This window comes from Castor canadensis, chromosome 8, assembly GCF_047511655.1.
Source record: "Castor canadensis chromosome 8, mCasCan1.hap1v2, whole genome shotgun sequence".
In the NCBI taxonomy this organism is placed as follows: Eukaryota; Metazoa; Chordata; class Mammalia; order Rodentia; family Castoridae; genus Castor; species Castor canadensis.
In genome coordinates this window covers 126472086-126490535 of record NC_133393.1, presented here as the reverse complement: position 1 = coordinate 126490535, position 18450 = coordinate 126472086, and the positions used below count along the sequence as shown (strand labels likewise).

The window sequence follows — 18450 nt, the reverse complement described above, 5'->3', positions numbered from 1 at the left end:
GAAAATAATCATCTTACATGTGAATCCTATTCCCCGGGCTAGGAATGTTTAGAATTTCTTTCTGTTCTCTCTCTCTCTCTCTCTCCCTCTCTCTCTCTCTCTCTCTCTCTCTCTCTCTCTCTGTGTATGTGTGTTGCTGTGGTAGAATTACCACTTTTTGAAAGTACTACTGATATTTCAATGATATTTTTACAATAAATACCCAATAAGCAAATGATAGTGAATGAAAATGAATGTTATTGTTACTTATCCCAACATCATTTGAAGAATATTTTATTGTAATACATCACATATTCCTAGAAAAGCCTATGGAGATCTTAACCTTTGCCAAGTGGCTGAGCCAAGAGATATACCTTTTATTGTCTTACTTTATTATGAATTGTCTATTAATTTCAATTAAAATCATTGTAATAATGGAGATATATGTATAAACCATTTTCATTTATATACCTATATATAAAATTTATAAATCTTAGGTAGTCAATTGGCATATGAAAATAGAAGAACTTCGTCTTCAAGAACTTAAACTAAATCGAGAATTAGTGAGAGATAAAGAAGAAATAAAATATTTGAATAATATAATATCTGAATATGAGCAAACTATCAACAGTCTGGAGGAAGAAATTGTTCAGCAGAACAAGGTTGCATTTTATATTTGTTTTTGTCTTTTGGCTAAGATTTTAAACATAAGAACATTATAAGAACGTTGTGTTATTTTTCCTAACTGAGTATAACTTCAATTATTAATATGTTATAAAATAATGTTTTTTAATTATTCTGAAAGTAGTTATTTACTTATGCAGTTGAAGCCATAATCTTGAAAAAAGCAATATGTGAGGAAACTTTGTAAGTTAATTTTTATTCTGATATCAATTTCTTGACTTCTGCAAGCAATTGCTATCCTAGCTCACACTAATGGAGTTGAAGCAGCCTGTGTAGAATAAAGTACATGATTTGGAGGTTGATGAAATTCATCCAGCACATGCTTGCCTCAGAGATTTTGTTGCACTCTCTGCTTAAATTTTCTGACCCTAGACATTTGTGGTGTTTATACTGTCACTGTCATAAGATCTTAAATAAATGTGTTGCTTTATTAGTACAATCTATACCTGCCACTGTTCTAGAATGGTAAATCTATCATCAAAATTTCCTAAATAGAGATTACTTATCTTCATTTTGTATTGCTAGTGTTCATCTTCTGACATAAACTTGTTTATTTTATTTTCTGTCTCCTCTTTACTGAAATAAAAATTCCATGGTGACAAAGAGTTGGTTTGGTTCATTGTTATTTTTGCACACTGTATAGAATAGTGCTTTGAAAATAGTGTATGTCATTAGATTTGCTTGGGATAGGTAGACAGATGAATAAATTGAAATTCTGACTTCATACCTTTCTGTTTCTGTGATCTTAGGCAAGTTTACCTCCTGACTTTGTATCCTTTCCATAAAATGAGAATGTTACACAGTGACTTTAAAGGGTTATCATGGGATTAAATAAGAAAATGTACTTAAAATGCCTATTATAGCCTAGTGTCTCCATATACACACTTGAAACAAATTGTCTTGCAGTTTCATGAGGAAAGGCAGATGGCTTGGGATCAGAGAGAAGTTGAGCTAGAACGTCAACTAGACATTTTTGACCGTCAACAAAATGAAATACTAAATGCAGCACAAAAGGTACAAAGGACCATTCTGTTTGCTACTCTGTAACATGGCCTAGAACATTTACTGACAGAAATATTTTCTAAATCAGATACAGTTTTTATGTTCTCTTTTTTTTTTAATGTAAGTGATATTTACTGTATATTTGGTTATATGTCTTAAAAATTAATATTTCTGTTCTTAATGCTGCAACTGTCTTATTTTAAACCCAATATTTCTTAATAGTTTGAAGAAGCTACAGGCTCAATGCCAGACCCCAGTTTGACCCTTCCAAATCAACTTGAGATTGCACTAAAAAAAATTAAAGAGAATGTTCGAACAATTCTAGAAACACGGGCAACTTGTAAATCACTAGAAGAGGTAAATAGCAGTATTTGCATTTTGGTTTGTATTTTATGAAGTATGCATGTAGAATTTTCTAAATATTTATTAATGAAGATGAGGCATAAAATGATGAATCTGTTGCTAATTCTACTCTATTTTTCTGTTTTCCTCTAACATTTCTAATAACTGATAATAAACAGCAGATACAGCTAAATTGAATTCACTATTAATTTAATTACTACTTGTCACTTTGTAGCACACTGAGCAGTAAAAGTGAGCATCAAAGGAAACAAAAAGAGCATTTAATTGTAGCTTTTGAACAGTGCTACCTTCCCTAGTGTGCTCTTTTCATCTTTATTTATTTTTATGTTTTATTTTGAAGTACCTATCATACATCCTATGAAATAATTTTCAGTTCATTCCTCTTTTTTTTATGAGTGGTTAAAAGAGAAGATAAATTACAAATTACTTAAATATTGAATTTGATTCATAGGTCAGCTTAGTTTTTTAAATTAAACTGTTCAGAAAATAATTCAAACTGAATATTATTTTCATTTTAGTTTCCACTTAACATACTTACTATAAATACATTTAAAAACAGTTTTTCTGTAAGATTATACATTTTTAATCCATTCAGGAAACAGATTTTCTTCAGAAATTATAAGAATTGTAGATTATATGAATTACCACTGAGTTATTTAAAATATGTGCTTTCATCCTACTAGAATAAAACTTTTTTCTGTTTGGTTTAGGTAACCTTCAGATTTTAAAACAGTGATTAAATGTCTTAGGTTACTAAAATTCCATTTTTGTACTCAGTTGAGTTTTATGGATTTATCTTTTAGTGCTCTGATAGTGAACTGAAGCACAATTAATTATTTTTATATTTTCTTTCAAAATCTAGCACCACTACTCATTCTTAGTTTTAAGCTGTAGGATCTAAATAAAGTGACTCAATTAAATTTCATTTTCAGCCTAACAGTGAAGTTTTTAATAATAATCTTATAAAATAAAATATGAATGCAAATAACTGCTGTCATAAAAATATAATCAATCCCATGGCCCTTATAAATATGTGAAAAATAAAGTGAACTGTTTTGCTTATAAATAAGGTAAAATTCAGATGAAGCTTTTTAAAGGGAAAAAATTTATTAATTTATTGTGATTTGAATGCAGAAGCTAAAAGAAAAAGAATCTGCTTTACGGTTAGCAGAACAAAATATTCTATCAAGAGACAAAGTAATCAATGAACTGAGGCTTCGGTTGCCTGCTACTGCAGAACGAGAAAAACTGATAGCTGACCTAAGCAGAAGAGAGATGGAACCAAAATCCCATTACACAATGAAAATTGCTCATCAAACCATTATAAATATGCAAGCAAGGTTAAATCAAAAAGACGAAATACTAAAGAAGTACCAACACCTTCTAGAAAAGGCCAGAGAGGTATTTTATCACATTATGTTATGCTTCTTTATTTCATGTTGTTCAGTAAAATGCCATCAATTATTCTGGCTGAAGTGGTAGTTCATTTCTTGCTTTCAAATGGTTCTATTTAGGAATTGTTGCTTTCACATGATTGGTTAACTGATCTGTTGGTAAAACTGGCAGTTTATGTATGCGTATCTTTCTCTTGTGGACCAAACTAAACCAGGAATAGCTATCACAGTGAAACCATGTGATTTTTCAGAATTAACAATTTAGCTTAAAAGTAAGGATTGAGGCAGTAAGTTAAAATGAAATCTGTCACACTGGTGATCAGTGGAAATCTGATTGGCTAAGACTGTGGGGGAAATAACTAATATTTTAAGTTTTCAAGAAACAATTTAAAATAGGTACATGTTACTCTAATGCTAAGGATAAACTGAGATCTTCAGCTGGTGTCGTCAACATGAACTTATGGTAGGGGAGATGTATACTGGTCTAACTAAACATAAACATGCAAATATTGCTCATTCCCTATCTCAGTTTTAGAAAGTTAAAGATAGTGAAGTAAAGATCTTTGGAATGTGAATTTATTTTAATCACAATTTAAAATATATTATTTATTTTCTACAAAACAGGAGCAAAGAGAAATTGTAAAGAAACATGAAGAAGACCTTCATATTCTTCATCATAAATTAGAACTACAGGCTGATAGTTCACTCAATAAATTCAAACAAACAGCTCAGGTAAGATCTAATAAATTTGATCTATCTTTATTGATTTTTTTCAGATTAAATTTAAAATTTATACCTCTCCAGAAGTAAAAATTCTACTTTCTTCAGAGCAGAATTCAGCCCACTTTTTTTTTCCTGTGAAGATAATCTTCTAAAACACAGCTGTGATCATTCCTCTTCTCATATGCAAATTCTTCAGTAGTTTACCACTGCTCACAGAGCATGTTTATACACCTTTGCTATGTACTCAGAACCTGCTATGATCAGACCTTGGTGTTTTCAAATTCTCTTCATTATAAGTTTGTATCTGTTTCCTAAATTGAGCTTATACATGCCTCTCCGGATCCTTCAGCCTTACCTTGTTAGTTAAAACAACATTTAATTACTTTTAATTTTAAATTAGCATAAAATAATTGTGCAAAGAATTTTCATTGTATAAATCAACATTTATTGATTCTCCACTGCGCATAGACACTTTGCTAAGTACTGGAAATATGAAGAGTAAGATTTCTATAGTTTTTCTTCTTTAAGTCTCCATTTTCTACCAAATTATTGAATTTAGATTGTATATTTCATTTGAAGGACCAAATTATAATTATGGAATAAGAAATGGCTTTGAATTACACATGCCCATGGCTAATATATTCATATTTCACAGGATTTAATAAAACAATCGCCTACTCCAGTTCCTACCAACAAGCATTTTATTCGTCTGGCTGAGATGGAACAGACAGTAGCAGAACAAGATAACTCTCTTTCCTCACTTTTGATCAAACTAGAGAAAATATCACAAGATCTAGAGAGACAAAAAGAAATCACAGATTTAAAAGTAAAAGAATTTGAAAGTATCAAATTACAGTAAGTCTTAGAAGTTTATTTTAAAAATAAGCAAAAGGTAAGTCTGATACAATGAAGACAACTTAGGTGTTTGCTGCTCCTGACACTGTTCTAAGATCTTCATGCATATTATTTTATCCCCAGGTCTACTTGTGATGCATGTCATTTATTTCTTAACTTTTTTATTAGTATATGATAGTTATACAAGGGTTTTGGTTGTTTATTTTGATGCATTCATATATTATACTTCAATTTGATTCATCTCCATTATTCTCCCTCCTATCCCATTCACCTTGTGACAATAACTTCAGTAGGTTTCAATGTTCCATATTCATACATGTATAGCAAGTACATCAACCTATTCAACTTCCTTTATCCTCTTCCTTTGAAAGAGCTCTGTTCGGTTCATTTGCTCTTTTCTTCATTGGATCATTGATTCTTTGGGAATTTAGTTTTTTTTGAGTTCTCTTTAAATTCTGCTTATTAGTCCCATGTTGGACAGCTGGCAAAGATTTTCTTCCATTTTGTGGACTGCCTCGTCAGTCTGGTGACCATTTTCTTTACTGGCTGAAGCATTTTAGTTTTATATTGTTTTATTTGTCAATCCTTTCTTTTAGTTGCTGAACCATTGGAGTTCTATTTAGGAAGTTATTGCCTATTCCCATACGTTCCAATATATTCCCTCCTCTTTTGTGTACTAGTTTCAAAGGTTCATGCTTTTTATAAACGTCTTTGATGTACTTTGAATTGGTATTTGTATAGGGTTAAAGACATGGATACAGTTTCAGTCTTCTACATGCAGATAGCCACTTTTCCTAGCAACATTTGTTGAAGATACTGTCTTTATTGTATGTTTTGGAAATGTGTCAAAAATCAGGTGATTGTGCCTGAGTAGACTTATATCTGGATCTTCTATTCTTTTCCATTGGTCTTCGTGTCTGTTTTTGTGCTAGTACTGTGCAGTTTTTATTTGTATGGCTCTGTAGTATATGTTAAAGGTGAGTATTGTGATGCCTCCAGTATTGCTCTTTTTCTTGGAATTGCCTTGGCTATTTGTGGGTTTTTTTGTGCTTCCACATGAACTTTAGAGTTTTTTTCAATCTTTGTGGGGAATGTCATTGGAATTTTGATGGAGATTGTATTGAACATATAGATTCCTTTTTGGTAATATAGCCATTTTTACAATAGTAATTCTGCCAATTCATAAGCATGGGAGCTATTTCCAATTTTTGGTGTCTTCTTCAATTTCTTTCTTTAGTGTATTATATTTTTTATTGTAGAGGTCTTTTGTCCTTGCTTCTGTTTATATGGGTTTTTGTTTTGTGTTGTTTTTCCTTCATTGTTGTAATAGTTGGAGGTACATTACAGCATTTACACAGGTTCTTACAATATATCATATATATCATACATGAATTCAACTCCTCTACCATTTTTCTTCACCCCCCCTATTCCAGGAGGAGTTTTAATAGTTATCATTTTTTGCATTTACATATAGGTATACACATTTTTTTGTATTGTATTAACCCTCCTAACCCCCTTTCCCCAACACCTCCCCCCTCCCATTGGTGCCAGCCCTCCTCCCTGGGCAGGACTTGTTCCATCCTCTTGTTCCCCAGTTTTGTAGAAAAAAAAAAAAAAAGACATTTTAGCCTGTTTGAGATAGGTAGCTACATAGGGAGTTTCCTTGTGATATTTCCATGTATATATGTATTATAACCACAATTGGTTTATCTCCTCTAATTTTCTTCATTCTCCCTTAGTCTCTTTCTTATGGAAGTTTCAGTCAGTTTAATACTGCTACAATAAACATGGGTGTAGAAGTGCTTTTGAAGTAAGCTGAGTCACAATCCTTTGGGTATATCCCTAGAAGTGGTATTGCTGGATATAGCAGGTCTATTTTTAGTTTTTTTAAAGGAGCCTCTATATTGCTTTCCATAATGGTTGTGCTAGTTTACATTCCCACCAGAAGTGTATGAGGGTTCCTTTTCCCCCACACATCCTCTCCAATATTTGTTGTCATTTGCGTTCTTGATGGTAGCTATTCTAACAGAAGTAAGGTAGAATCTTGATGTGGTTTTGATTTGCATTTCCTTTATGGCCAGGGATATTGGGCATTTTTCAAGTCTGTTCTTTAGCCATTTGGAATTCTTTCTTTGAAAAGGATCTGTTCAGTTCATTTGCCCATTTCTTCATCGGGTCATTGATTTTTGGGGAGTTTAGTTTTTTGAACTGCCTGTATATGCTAGTTATCAAGCCCTTGTCAGATGTATACCTGGCAAAGATTTTTCTCCCATCCTGTGGATAGTCTTTTCCATTTAGAGACCATTTCTTTTGTTGTGCAGAAGTTTTTAAATTTCATGTAGTCCCATTTGTTGCTCATTTCTCTCAGTTACTGAGCCACATGAGTTCTACTGAGGAAGTCATTACCATGCCTATTGCTTCCAGTGTATTCACTGCTCTTTCCTGTACTAGCTCAAGGTTTCAGGTCTTATATTAAGGTCCTCAATCCACCTTGAGTTGATACTTGTACAGTGCAATAAACATGGTTCTACTTTCAGTTTTCTACAGGCAGATACCCAGTTTTTCCAGCAACATTTGTCCAAGAGGCTGTTTTTTCTCCATCGTATGTTTTTGGCACCTTTGTCAAAAATAAGGTGGGCATACCTGTGTGGATTTATATCTAGGTCCTCTACTCTGTTCCACTGGTCTTCATATCTGTTTTTTTGTCAATACCATGCTGTTTTTATTTCTGGGGCTTTGTATTATAGTTTTAAGTCAGGTATTGTGATACTTCCAGAATTGTTCTTTTTGCTCAGTATTGTCTTGGCTATTTGTGGTCTTTTGTGCTTTCAGATGAAATTTCAGGTTTATTTTTCAATTTCATGATGAATGTCATTGGGGTTTTGATGGGAATTGCATTGATCACGTAGATTGCTTTTGGTAGTATAGCCATATTTACTATGTTGATTCTACCAATCCATGAGCATGGGAGATCTTTCCATCTTCTTTAGTCTTCTTCGATTTCTTTCTTCAGTGGTTTGCAGTTTTCCTTGTAGAGGCCATTCACATCCTTTGTTAAGCTTATTCCTGGTATTTAATTTTTTTTTTGAGGCTATTGTAAATGGAATTGTTTTCTTATATTCTTTCTCAATCTGTTCATTGTTGGTGTATAAAAAGGCTACTGATTTTTGTAAGTTGATTTGTATCCTTCTATTTTTCTGAAGCTGTTTATGGTGTCTTGGAGTTTTTGGGTGGAGTTTTTCAGGTCTTTCAGTTATAAGGTCATGATGTCTCTGAAAAGGGATATTTGACTTCTTCCTTACCTATTTGTATTTCTTTTATTTCTTCCCCCTATCTTATTGTTCTGGCTAGAAATTCCAAGACCATGTTGCATAAGAATAGAGAGTGGGTACTCTAGTCTCATTCTTGACTTTAAAGGAAAGGTTTCAGTTTTTCCTTATTAAGAATGATGTTGCCTATAGGTTTGTCATATGTAGTCTTTATTGAGGTACATTCCTTTTATTCCTAGTTTCCTTAGAGCTTTTATCATGAAATGGTGTTGAATTTTATTGAAGGCTTTTTCTACATTTATTGAGATGATCAACTGGTTTTTGTCTTTGCTTCTGTAAATATGTTATATTACTTTAAGTGATTTTGCATATGTTGAATAATCCCTGCATCTCTGGGATGAAGCCAACTTGATCATGATGTATGATCTTTCTGATATGTTGTTGAATTTGGTTTGCCATTATTTTGTTGATCATTTTTGCATCTATGTTCATTAAGGAGATTGTAGTTCTCTATTTTGGATGTGTCCTTGTCTGGTTTTGGGATGAGTGTAATACTGGCTTCATAGAATGAGCTTGGCAGTGCTCCTTCCCATTCTGTTTTGTGGAAAAGTTTGAGGAGTGTTGGTATTAGTTCTTCTTTTTAAGGTCTGGTAAAATTTAGCTGAGACTCCATCAGGTCCTGGACTTTTCTTCTTTGGGAGACTCTTTATTGCTGCTTCAATTTCATTGCATGCTATAGATCTTTTTAGGTGATTAATTTCTTCTTGGTTCGGTTTTGGATGGTCATACATATCTAGAAATTTGTCTATTCTAGATTTTCCAATTTATTTGAATGTAGATTTTCAAAGTAGTCCCTGATTATTTGCTGAATTTCCTTGATGTTTTTTATTATCTCCCCTTTTTTGTTTCTGATTTTATTAATTTGGGTCTTTTCCCTCCTCCTTTTAGTCAGATTTCCCAGGGGTTTGTCAATCTTGTTTAATTTTTCAAAGTACCAGCTTTTTGTTTCCTTGATTCTTTGTATGGCTGTTTTGGTCTCTATTTGGTTGATTTTAGTGCATATTTTTATTATTTCTCTCCTGCTTCTTTTGGGTTTAGCTTGTTCTTGTTTTTCTAAGATTTTGAGATGCAGCATTAGGTCATTTATTTGCGATCTTTCTATGTTTTTAATATGTGTACTCACAGCTCTAAACCTTCTTCTTAGAAGGACTGCCTTTTCTGTGTCCCATAGGTTCTGATAGGTTGTGTTTTCCTTTTCATTAAATTCCAGGAACTTTTTGATTTCCTCTCTTATTTCTTCTATGACACACTGATCATTGAGCAATGTATTGTTCAGTCTCCAGTTGTTTGTGTATTTTCTGCTTCTTTTGTTGAGTTCTAGTTTTATTGTGTTGTGATCAGACAATGTGCACGGGGTGATTTCAGTCTTCTTATATTTGGTGAGACTTGTTTTGTGCCCTAGGATATGGTCTATTTTGGAGAAAGTTCCATGGGCTGCTGAGAAGAATGTGTCGTGCTATTGCAAGATGGAATACACTGAAGACATCTGTCAGCTCCATTGGATCTATGGTGTCATTTAGTTCTAGAATTTCTTTGTTGATTTTTTTGTCTGGGTGACCTATCTATTGTTGACAGAGGGGTATTAAAGTCTCCCACTACCACTGTGTTGGGGTCTATCTGTGATTTTAAGTCCTATAGTGTATTTTTTTTTCATTTATTCATATGTGCATGCAATGTTTGGGTCATTTTTCATCCCTACCTCCCATCCCCTCCCCTATAGAGTATTTTTAATGAAGTTGGATACACGGACATTGGGTACATATAAGTTGATAACTGTTATTTCCTCTTGATGTATTGCTCTTTTTATTAGTATGAAGAGACCTTCTTTGTCTGTTCTGACTAATTTAGGTTTGAGGTCACTTTATCTGATACAAGTATTGCTACTCCTCCCTGTTTTTGGGAGCCATTAGCTTGGTAAATCTTCTTCTACTCTTTCACCCTAAGATGGTATTTGTTTCTGTCAGTAGGTGGATTTCTTGTAAACAGCAGATTGTCAGGTCTTCCTTTTTAATCCAGTTTGTGAAATGGTGTCTTTTGATGGGGGAGTTGAGTCCGTTAATTTTCAGTGTTAATATTTAGAAGTATGTGGTGATTTTTACCATTTAGTTGTTTTTGTTGTTCAAAGACTTGAATGTGTGCAGCCAATTCCGTGCTACTCTTTGACTGTTTGTCTATTCTACCCATGAGGTTTAATACTTCCTGTCCTTTTCTGCTTATGTTGTTTTCATTGTCTGTGTGTAGGTTTCCTTTCAGAATCTTCTGTAGTGGTGGTTTGGTGGTCTTTATTGTTTTGATATTCTTTAAGTTGATTTTGTATGTTCTGTTTAACCTTCTCTTGAAGCTTCTCCATAAGTAGCTCAGTGATCTCCTTGATTTCTTCTTTGAGCAATTCTTTACATTGAGTTCACTGATCATATTCATCATCATTCTGTTGGGGTCAGGAACTGGGTATTCATTTTATTCATTTCCCACTAAATCCTCTATTGAATTGTTGGTCTTTTGAGGGGTGGAATTTCTTACCTTCCTCTTCTCCCCATGCTTCTATTTTGTGCCATGCTCCTATGTTATTGATTGGCTAGCTTGGATAGAGATAGATATTTGAGTAATTTAAAAAGATGGCACTGGGGAAGGGAAGAAAAGGGAGGTGGGGTAAGTGGAGGAAAAGGTGTGGAGGCTATGGGGTTTTAGGTCCCCTGTGTGTGTGTGTTAGGGTGTATTTCAGTTGTTGTAGTGGAGGATGCTTGTATTAGGGATTGCAGAGGGATAGGGTGTATAGTGTTGGTAGAGTAGACTTATGAGCAAGTGGTAAGTGTAGAGGAGGGAGGGGTAGTGCTGTGAAAGGTAGGGGAAGGCAAGGAGGGAGCGTGGAAGTGAAAACAGGGAGAATGGATGAAAAGGGGCAGAAAAAATAGTTGGAGGAGGGAGAATGATGGAGAAAAGGAGAGAAAGTGAAGGGAGTAAGAATAAAGATAAGAAAATAGTAATAAATTAAAAGTAGTAAATAAAAATGGGGAAAAATAGGAATAATAAAGAAAAATAGAATAAATTTAAAAAGAAAAAAATCAGTTTGGTGAAAGCTCTGGACTTAGTCCTTTGGCATCAATCTAGGTACTGGTGCTTTCAACTGGGGCTTTGTCAGTGTCCCTATCTCTTCTCAAGGTTGATGTGCTGGGCTGTGTGAGGAAGGATGCTGTTCCTCTTTGTCAGACTTCTTAGCGGGGAGTCGGCTAGGGGTTTTTTGAATCTTCTTTTCCTTAGTCTGATGGGCCATCTGGTACAGGTGGGATCTTTGACATGGTCTCACCAGAAGGTTGGCTTATGAACAGTCATTGGTTCCTTCTGCCCACAGGCAGGTTGCAATTGAGGTCTGTGGTTACTCACTATCAGATTGTCCAAGGTGGTCAGATATGCTTGTTTTCACCAGGGTTCAGCTGAGTTGCTCCACAGCCTCAACTCTGGCTGGTCAGCTCTTCCCTCAACAAGGTGGGGCAACTCAGTTTTGTGTGCCATCCATAGTCCCACGAGATAGACTCAGTGATCCTCTGCTCCCCCACCTCTGGAAGGTTGGTTTCTCACCCTGCAACTGCTCTCCAGAGTTCAGCTCCTCACCCCACCCCCACTCTCTGAGGTTGGGTCAGTGTTCCACCCCAGCCCCGCTGACAGTGGTGAATTATATTCACTGTCTGTGTCATTCAGTTTTGTTCAGAGGGGAGTGCAGTCTGCCCACAAGCTCTGCTGGATGATGTTCCTGGGAGGTCATGTGGTATGTGGTAGTCACCTGTTTGGGTTTGCAGATTCACACAGGTGGAATTGGGTCTAGGCTGGCAGGGAGAAATGGCAGGTAGCCTTTTCCAAGGCAGACACTCACTGGGACTGGGTCCAGGCTGGTGAGGTATATGTAGGCTGTCCGTAGGTTAGGGGTCCAGTATGTCACAGAGTCCAGTTCTATTTGATCCTTAGTCTTCTGCTTTTTGCAAGAACAGAAAAAAAAGGGAGAAAGAGCCAGAGGCTTTTTCCAAGGCAGACATGTGCTAGTGGCTGTGCCATCCCATGCCAGGAACTTGCCAGTTATAAATACTATTCATCCAGTTTATCAGAACATTAATTTTAAATCTAAAATAAGTTTATAAGGAAAAGACCCAAAATGGAACCTGAAAACAGACAGGAATGGCTGTACTTATATGTAGACTTCAAACCTACATTACTCAGAAGAGACAACAAAAAAAGGTCACTCCACGTGAATAAAAGGAACACTACATCAAGAGGAAATAACAATTGTTAACTGTTGTTAATGCATCTAATACCAGCACAGCCAACTTCATTAAAGAAACACTAGTGAACTTAAAAGCAACATAGACCCCAACATAATGATTGTGGGAGACTAATACTCCATTGTCACCAATAGATAGGTCATCCAGACAAACAGTCAACAAAAGAACTTACGAATTAAATGATACTATAAACCAAATAGACTTAATAGACATCTACAGAGTTTTTCATTCAGCAGAAGCACAATACATATTCTTCTCAGAAGCCCATGGAACTTTTTCCAAAATGGATCACATTTTAAGACACAAAGCAAGTCTTAACAATTATAAGAAAATTGATACAACTTCCTGCATCCTATGTGACTACAAACAGAATAAAACTGGAATTCAATAACAAAAACAGTAGAGAATACTCCAACACCTATAGACTGAATAATATGTTGTTGCACAACCAGTGATCATTGAAGAAATAAGGGAAGGAATCAAAGTTTCTGGAATCTAATGAAAGTGAAAACCCAACCAACCAGAACCTACAGGGTACAGCAAAGGAAGTGCTAAAGGAAAAAGTTTATACTTACGAGTGCCTACATTAAAAACACAGAAGCATCTCAAATAAGTGACCTAATGCTGCATCTGAAACTCCTAGAAAAACAAGGACAAGTTAAACCCAAAACCAGAAGGACCGTGATAATAACAGTAAGGATCAAAATCAGCATGATAAGAGATCGAAAAAGCCACCTGAAGAATCAATGAAACAAAAAGTTGGTTCTTTGAAAAGATAAATAATATTGGTAGACTATTAGTGAACCTGACTTAAAATAAGGAAGGAAAAGACCCAAACTAATAAAATTAGAAATGAAAAAAGGGGTTATCACAACAAACACCAGTGAAATCCAGAGGATCATTAGGAAATATTTTAAAAACTTATACTGAAACAAATGGAAAATCTAGAAGAAATAAATAATGATCGACCAAAAATTGAACCAAGAGGATATATCACATAAATAGGTCTATAACAGGAAATTGAAGCAGTAATAAAGAGTCTCCCAAAAAAGAAAAGACCAGGACCTGACGAGTTCACTGGTTCACTGTTATTTTTTGCTGTAGGAAAGGAGGCCTTAAGCTCAGTATCATGACTGGGCAGAGGTGCGAAAGTCACGGTTTGAAACTACTCTCTGTCTGGCTCAAAAACCAATCCAAATTCTTCTCCAGAATTTCATTTATAACCTTTTTGAATGTCAGTTTGTTCTTTGTAAAACAGAAATGGCAATATTGACACTGGCTGCTTCAGAGTGGGTTTTATGAAGTCCTAATGGTACTGTACCTGAAAGTAATTTGAAGATTGAAGTACCACATGTAAATAGAGAGCTTTTGTTTATAGACCTAAGTTTATGGTTATCTTTCTGGGCCTTGATTTTCTTATGTGAAAATAATTAGAATGTTGACCTGCTTAACTTATAATGCTGTGATAACCTATTGAACCCTTTGATTGTATACTTACCTATCCAAGATGCCACTAACAAAATTCACACATATTTGTTAATATGCAAGTAGTTGCCACTTTTTCTCTAAAAGAAAAGAGAACTAGCAAAAGCATATGGTATATTTTTAGTCTGTTTTCGTTGTTCTATTAAATCTTATCTATGAAAGGTTATTTTTGGTACAGTAAATTTATGTCATGTTTTAGTAATTTTATAAAATTAATTACGCTTTTACATCTAATTTCTGAGTGCAAAATATAATCATCTTTTGAAATATATTTTATATAAACTTGAAGTAGTTGTATAAATACTTGTAGCTATTTTATACTTTCATAAAAACTTTTTATCAAGGTATTAATTGCAACATCTGTTCTATTAAATACATACTTTTTTTTTAATACATAAGTTTGTTTATCTTAGGCTCCAAGAAAACCATGCATGTGAAGTGAAAAAAGTGAAAGCAGAAGTAGAGGATTTAAGGTGTCTTCTGGCCAAGTCACAAAAGGAGTCTCAGAGTTTAAAGTCTGAACTTCAAGCTCAAAAAGAAGCAAATTCAAGAGCTCCAACAACTACAATGAGAAATCTAGTAGACCGGCTAAAGAGCCAATTAGCCTTGAAAGAGAAACAACAAAAAGTAAGAAATGACAAAAATTATTAATATTTAGAAAAAGAGATAGAGAAGATTTGTAGATTTGTAAAAATAGTCTACCTTTCTATGTTATAACAAACATAAGCTTCATCACAGGTTAAGTAGGTAGAGATTTGTAGATTTGTAAAAAATAGTATTACTTTCTGTGTTATAATAATAAGCATGAGCTTTATCACGCATTAAATATGACAGTTCTTTCAAGACAGTTAGTTCTTAAATAGCCTATTGAGTGTTTGTTTTAAAATGCAGATATACTTCAATTTACCTTTTTATGTTACCATTAATGATTTGTAGATTATCTACAAGAAATAAGGGAAATCCTAATTATTTTCTCTGCTCTTCTACTGGGACTATTTTGAACAATTTAAGGGATTAAGAGGAAGGTATGATAGTAAGGAGAGATTAAAGAAGGAGAGGAATCACAGAGGTGGTTTGGTGGGGAGAAGTTGGCCAGTAGATTATCTGGCTTCTTTTGTTCATATCTTAGATTGGATGTATTGAAATTGTTTTAGCAGATGCTACTATTTTTCTGTTTTTACAAATGAAAATTTCTGGCAAATATTTTAAGCCTTTTCCTGTCACATTCCTTATCTGCCTAAATTCAATTCATTTCACATGGAAGGATGTACTAAATGATCAAATTATTAAACTTGAAAACAAAACATGCTTAGTTTTTGTAATATAATTTGCTTCATTTAATTCTTGGTCCTTCAGATCATTGTCAAGATTTTGAACTCCCACTCTCAATTTTGGAAGAATTTAGCATAATTGCTAAAGAAAATTCACTTGAAAAAGTTGTTCATGAATTATGTTTGATTAAACACAGACATTTTAGGAAAATAGTAGAAAGTAATTAAGCTTTTTTTGTATTATATACTGCTTACATAAATACCAATTTTCCTTTAAAAGTTTAACATATATTGTAATTTTCAGGCACTTAGTCGAGCACTTTTGGAACTCCGGACTGAAATGACAGCAGCAGCTGAAGAACGTATTATTTCCATAACTTCTCAGAAAGAGGCCAATCTCAATGTTCAACAGGTTGTTGATCGACATACTAGAGAACTAAAGGTGAATATCGACATGTGTATTAGTTTAATCAAATTCTCAGTACCTTTTGTACTGAGCAGTACTTCAGTATTAGTATTCAGTACTTCGCTGAATACTGATTTTGATAATAAATAATCTATAATGATTATTGGTGGGTAGTTATCTACACAATTTTGAACAGTTCTTATATACTCGTGTTGACTATCATCTTGCAGATTAGAAAAGGATATTTTTCCTTATATAGAGTTAAATTTTAAAAATATTTTACTTAGGATTTTTTTCCTCCTGTGGTTGTAGGGCTAAAACCAAGCATAACCAAGCATTCTACCACTGAGCTAACAAGATTTTTTTCTGTGGAGCTGGAGCAGGTTTAGGTTAATAGTAAAATTGAGAGGAAGGTACAGAGATTTCTTTTATACATACTAACCTTGCACCTTCATAGTTTCTTCCATTATCAACAGCCCTCCACCAAGATGGCACATTTGTTAGGGTTGGTAGGACTTCATAGACACATCATAATCACCTGAATTCCACATTTACTTTTAGATTTTACTGTTGGTATTGTTTATTCCATGGGTTTAGACAAATATATAATTCTATCTATCTGTCATTATAGTATCATGAAGTATGTTCATTTCACTTCCCTTCCTGCTCCTCCTGTTTATTCTCCACCCCTTCCAACCCTTAGGAACCTTTTTACTGTATCCACAGTTTTGGCTTTTACAGAATGTTTTATAGTTGGAATCATATATCTTTTCAGATTAGTTTTTTCACTTAGTAATATATTTCTTTTTAACCCTGATTAATAGTCTGTATTTACCTACTCATCTGTGGAGGGACATCTTGCTTGCCTCCAAGCTTTGGCAATTATTACAAAAGCTACTGTTTTTATTTCTAAGTCAATAGTTGAGATAGATGTGTAGGTTGACCTTACTTTTTTTGCTATATTGTTTAGTTTTCAATATCAGCTAATTAGTTTTTTCCTCCTGAAATAATTTTATGTAGTCCTTAAGATACTTATCTATAGAGCTGCCTGACTCTGAAGCCTCACTCTCTCTTTTTTTTAGCCAAATTACTTATGTTTTGGCAATGTATTTTATTATTTTCTTACCTGATCATTAAGTTTGGTCATTTAAAATTTTTTTTTCCTAAACATACACATTGTGTATTGACTTTCAAATTTCTTTACATAAAGGTTCATGTAGTATATTCTGAATAGTTTACTTTTGGCTTATTTTTGTATGTTCTTCACTACTATTAAATAGTTTAGCACTATATTTTACTGTGTTTTTTAAATCTCTATTTTTACTTTTCAGGATTATTATCAGAGCTGATAATAAAAATCCACTAACTAAATAAATATAAAAATATATAAAGAGGAGTACGCTTTTTTGATATCTTTTTCAATACCTTTCTCTTTGCCTGAAATATTATCTTGTCTGAATTCTTCATATTCTTCAAATTCTTATTCTCAAAACCTTTTCTGGCTTTTCCAAGACAATTAGGGCTTTTTTTCCAACTGGGGATTACAGGCATGTTCCACAATATAATAATATTAATTTCTAATTTCTTTTTAGTATTATTAGTAAATTTCTTTGGCCTGTAATAATTTTTCAGTAAAACACATATACATTTAGTATTACTGGCCAAATAGTATTGTTTTCATCATTGTAGCTCTGTAGGATAACTAAGAACTAGTGACTTATGTGTATGTCTGATATTGCAAGTTATTCTTTCAGTATGTAGCCTCACTATGTAGCTAAGGCTTGCCTTGAACTGGTGGTACTTCCGCATCAGCCTTCCAAGTGTAGGATTATACACGTATACTACCAACTCTAATCTTACTTTCATGTCTTGTCTTTACAAAGTAAATTACAAACTACTTGAAATCAGAAATTTTTCTTTTATACTCATCTATTCTTCATAATGCTTTAAAAAATTGCTGGGGAAGGTTGATAGGTACTGGTTTCTTAAATTAATTCAGATGTAATGAAACATTGGATAAAATTTGTTTCTGGATAAGTTCTTGAATATAAACTGCTTTAGATTGTTTTTTGATTTTTTTTTCCCTGAAAGTAGACTTGGTTCATTTGAAAGAAACAAGGAAAACTCTGTGATTTTTTTCCTTATATACTGTATTTAAATTTTTAGATTGTAGTTTTGTTTTTAATAAATATTAATGATATAGTTTCTGATTTTTATCATTGATACTTGATTTATGAATCAAGTGAAAATTTAGTAACACTTCTGTGTATCTCTTATTAGTCACAAATTGAAGATTTAAATGAAAATCTTTTAAAATTGAAGGAAGCTCTTAAAACAAGTAAAAACAGAGAAAATTTACTCACTGATAATTTGAACGACTTACACAATGAACTGCAAAGAAAGCAAAAAGCTTATACTAAAATACTTAGAGAGAAAGATGGAATTGATCAAGAGAATGATGAACTGAAAAGGCAAATTAAAAGACTGTCCAGTGGGTTACAGGTAATTTAATATTTAGTTCTGATAGTGTCTTTGATTTGTAGTATATAGGTAATTATTTCTACCATTTAATTTCATCTACAATATTTGCTAAAATGCCTTTCAGATTATTTTAAGTAATTTCATTAGTAACCTCTGTTGCATAGCATATCTTCCAAAATATGGAAGCAACTACAATGTTAGACTTAA

The 18450-nt window shown here is 33.5% G+C and overlaps 1 protein-coding gene across 4 annotated transcripts in view; it reads left to right on the top strand.

The window, feature by feature from the left end:
• Positions 1-18450, top strand: part of Cep290 (centrosomal protein 290) — a 106521-nt gene that overhangs the window by 61624 nt on the left and 26447 nt on the right. For all 4 annotated transcript variants that reach the window (XM_074084079.1, XM_074084078.1, XM_074084076.1 and 1 more), the window contains 9 exons: positions 477-641; positions 1570-1677; positions 1888-2022; positions 3163-3429; positions 4047-4154; positions 4801-5000; positions 14499-14712; positions 15661-15798; positions 18043-18264. In XM_074084079.1, the coding sequence (XP_073940180.1) occupies positions 477-641; positions 1570-1677; positions 1888-2022; positions 3163-3429; positions 4047-4154; positions 4801-5000; positions 14499-14712; positions 15661-15798; positions 18043-18264 (1557 nt within the window). The remainder of the gene's footprint in view (positions 1-476; positions 642-1569; positions 1678-1887; positions 2023-3162; positions 3430-4046; positions 4155-4800; positions 5001-14498; positions 14713-15660; positions 15799-18042; positions 18265-18450) is intronic.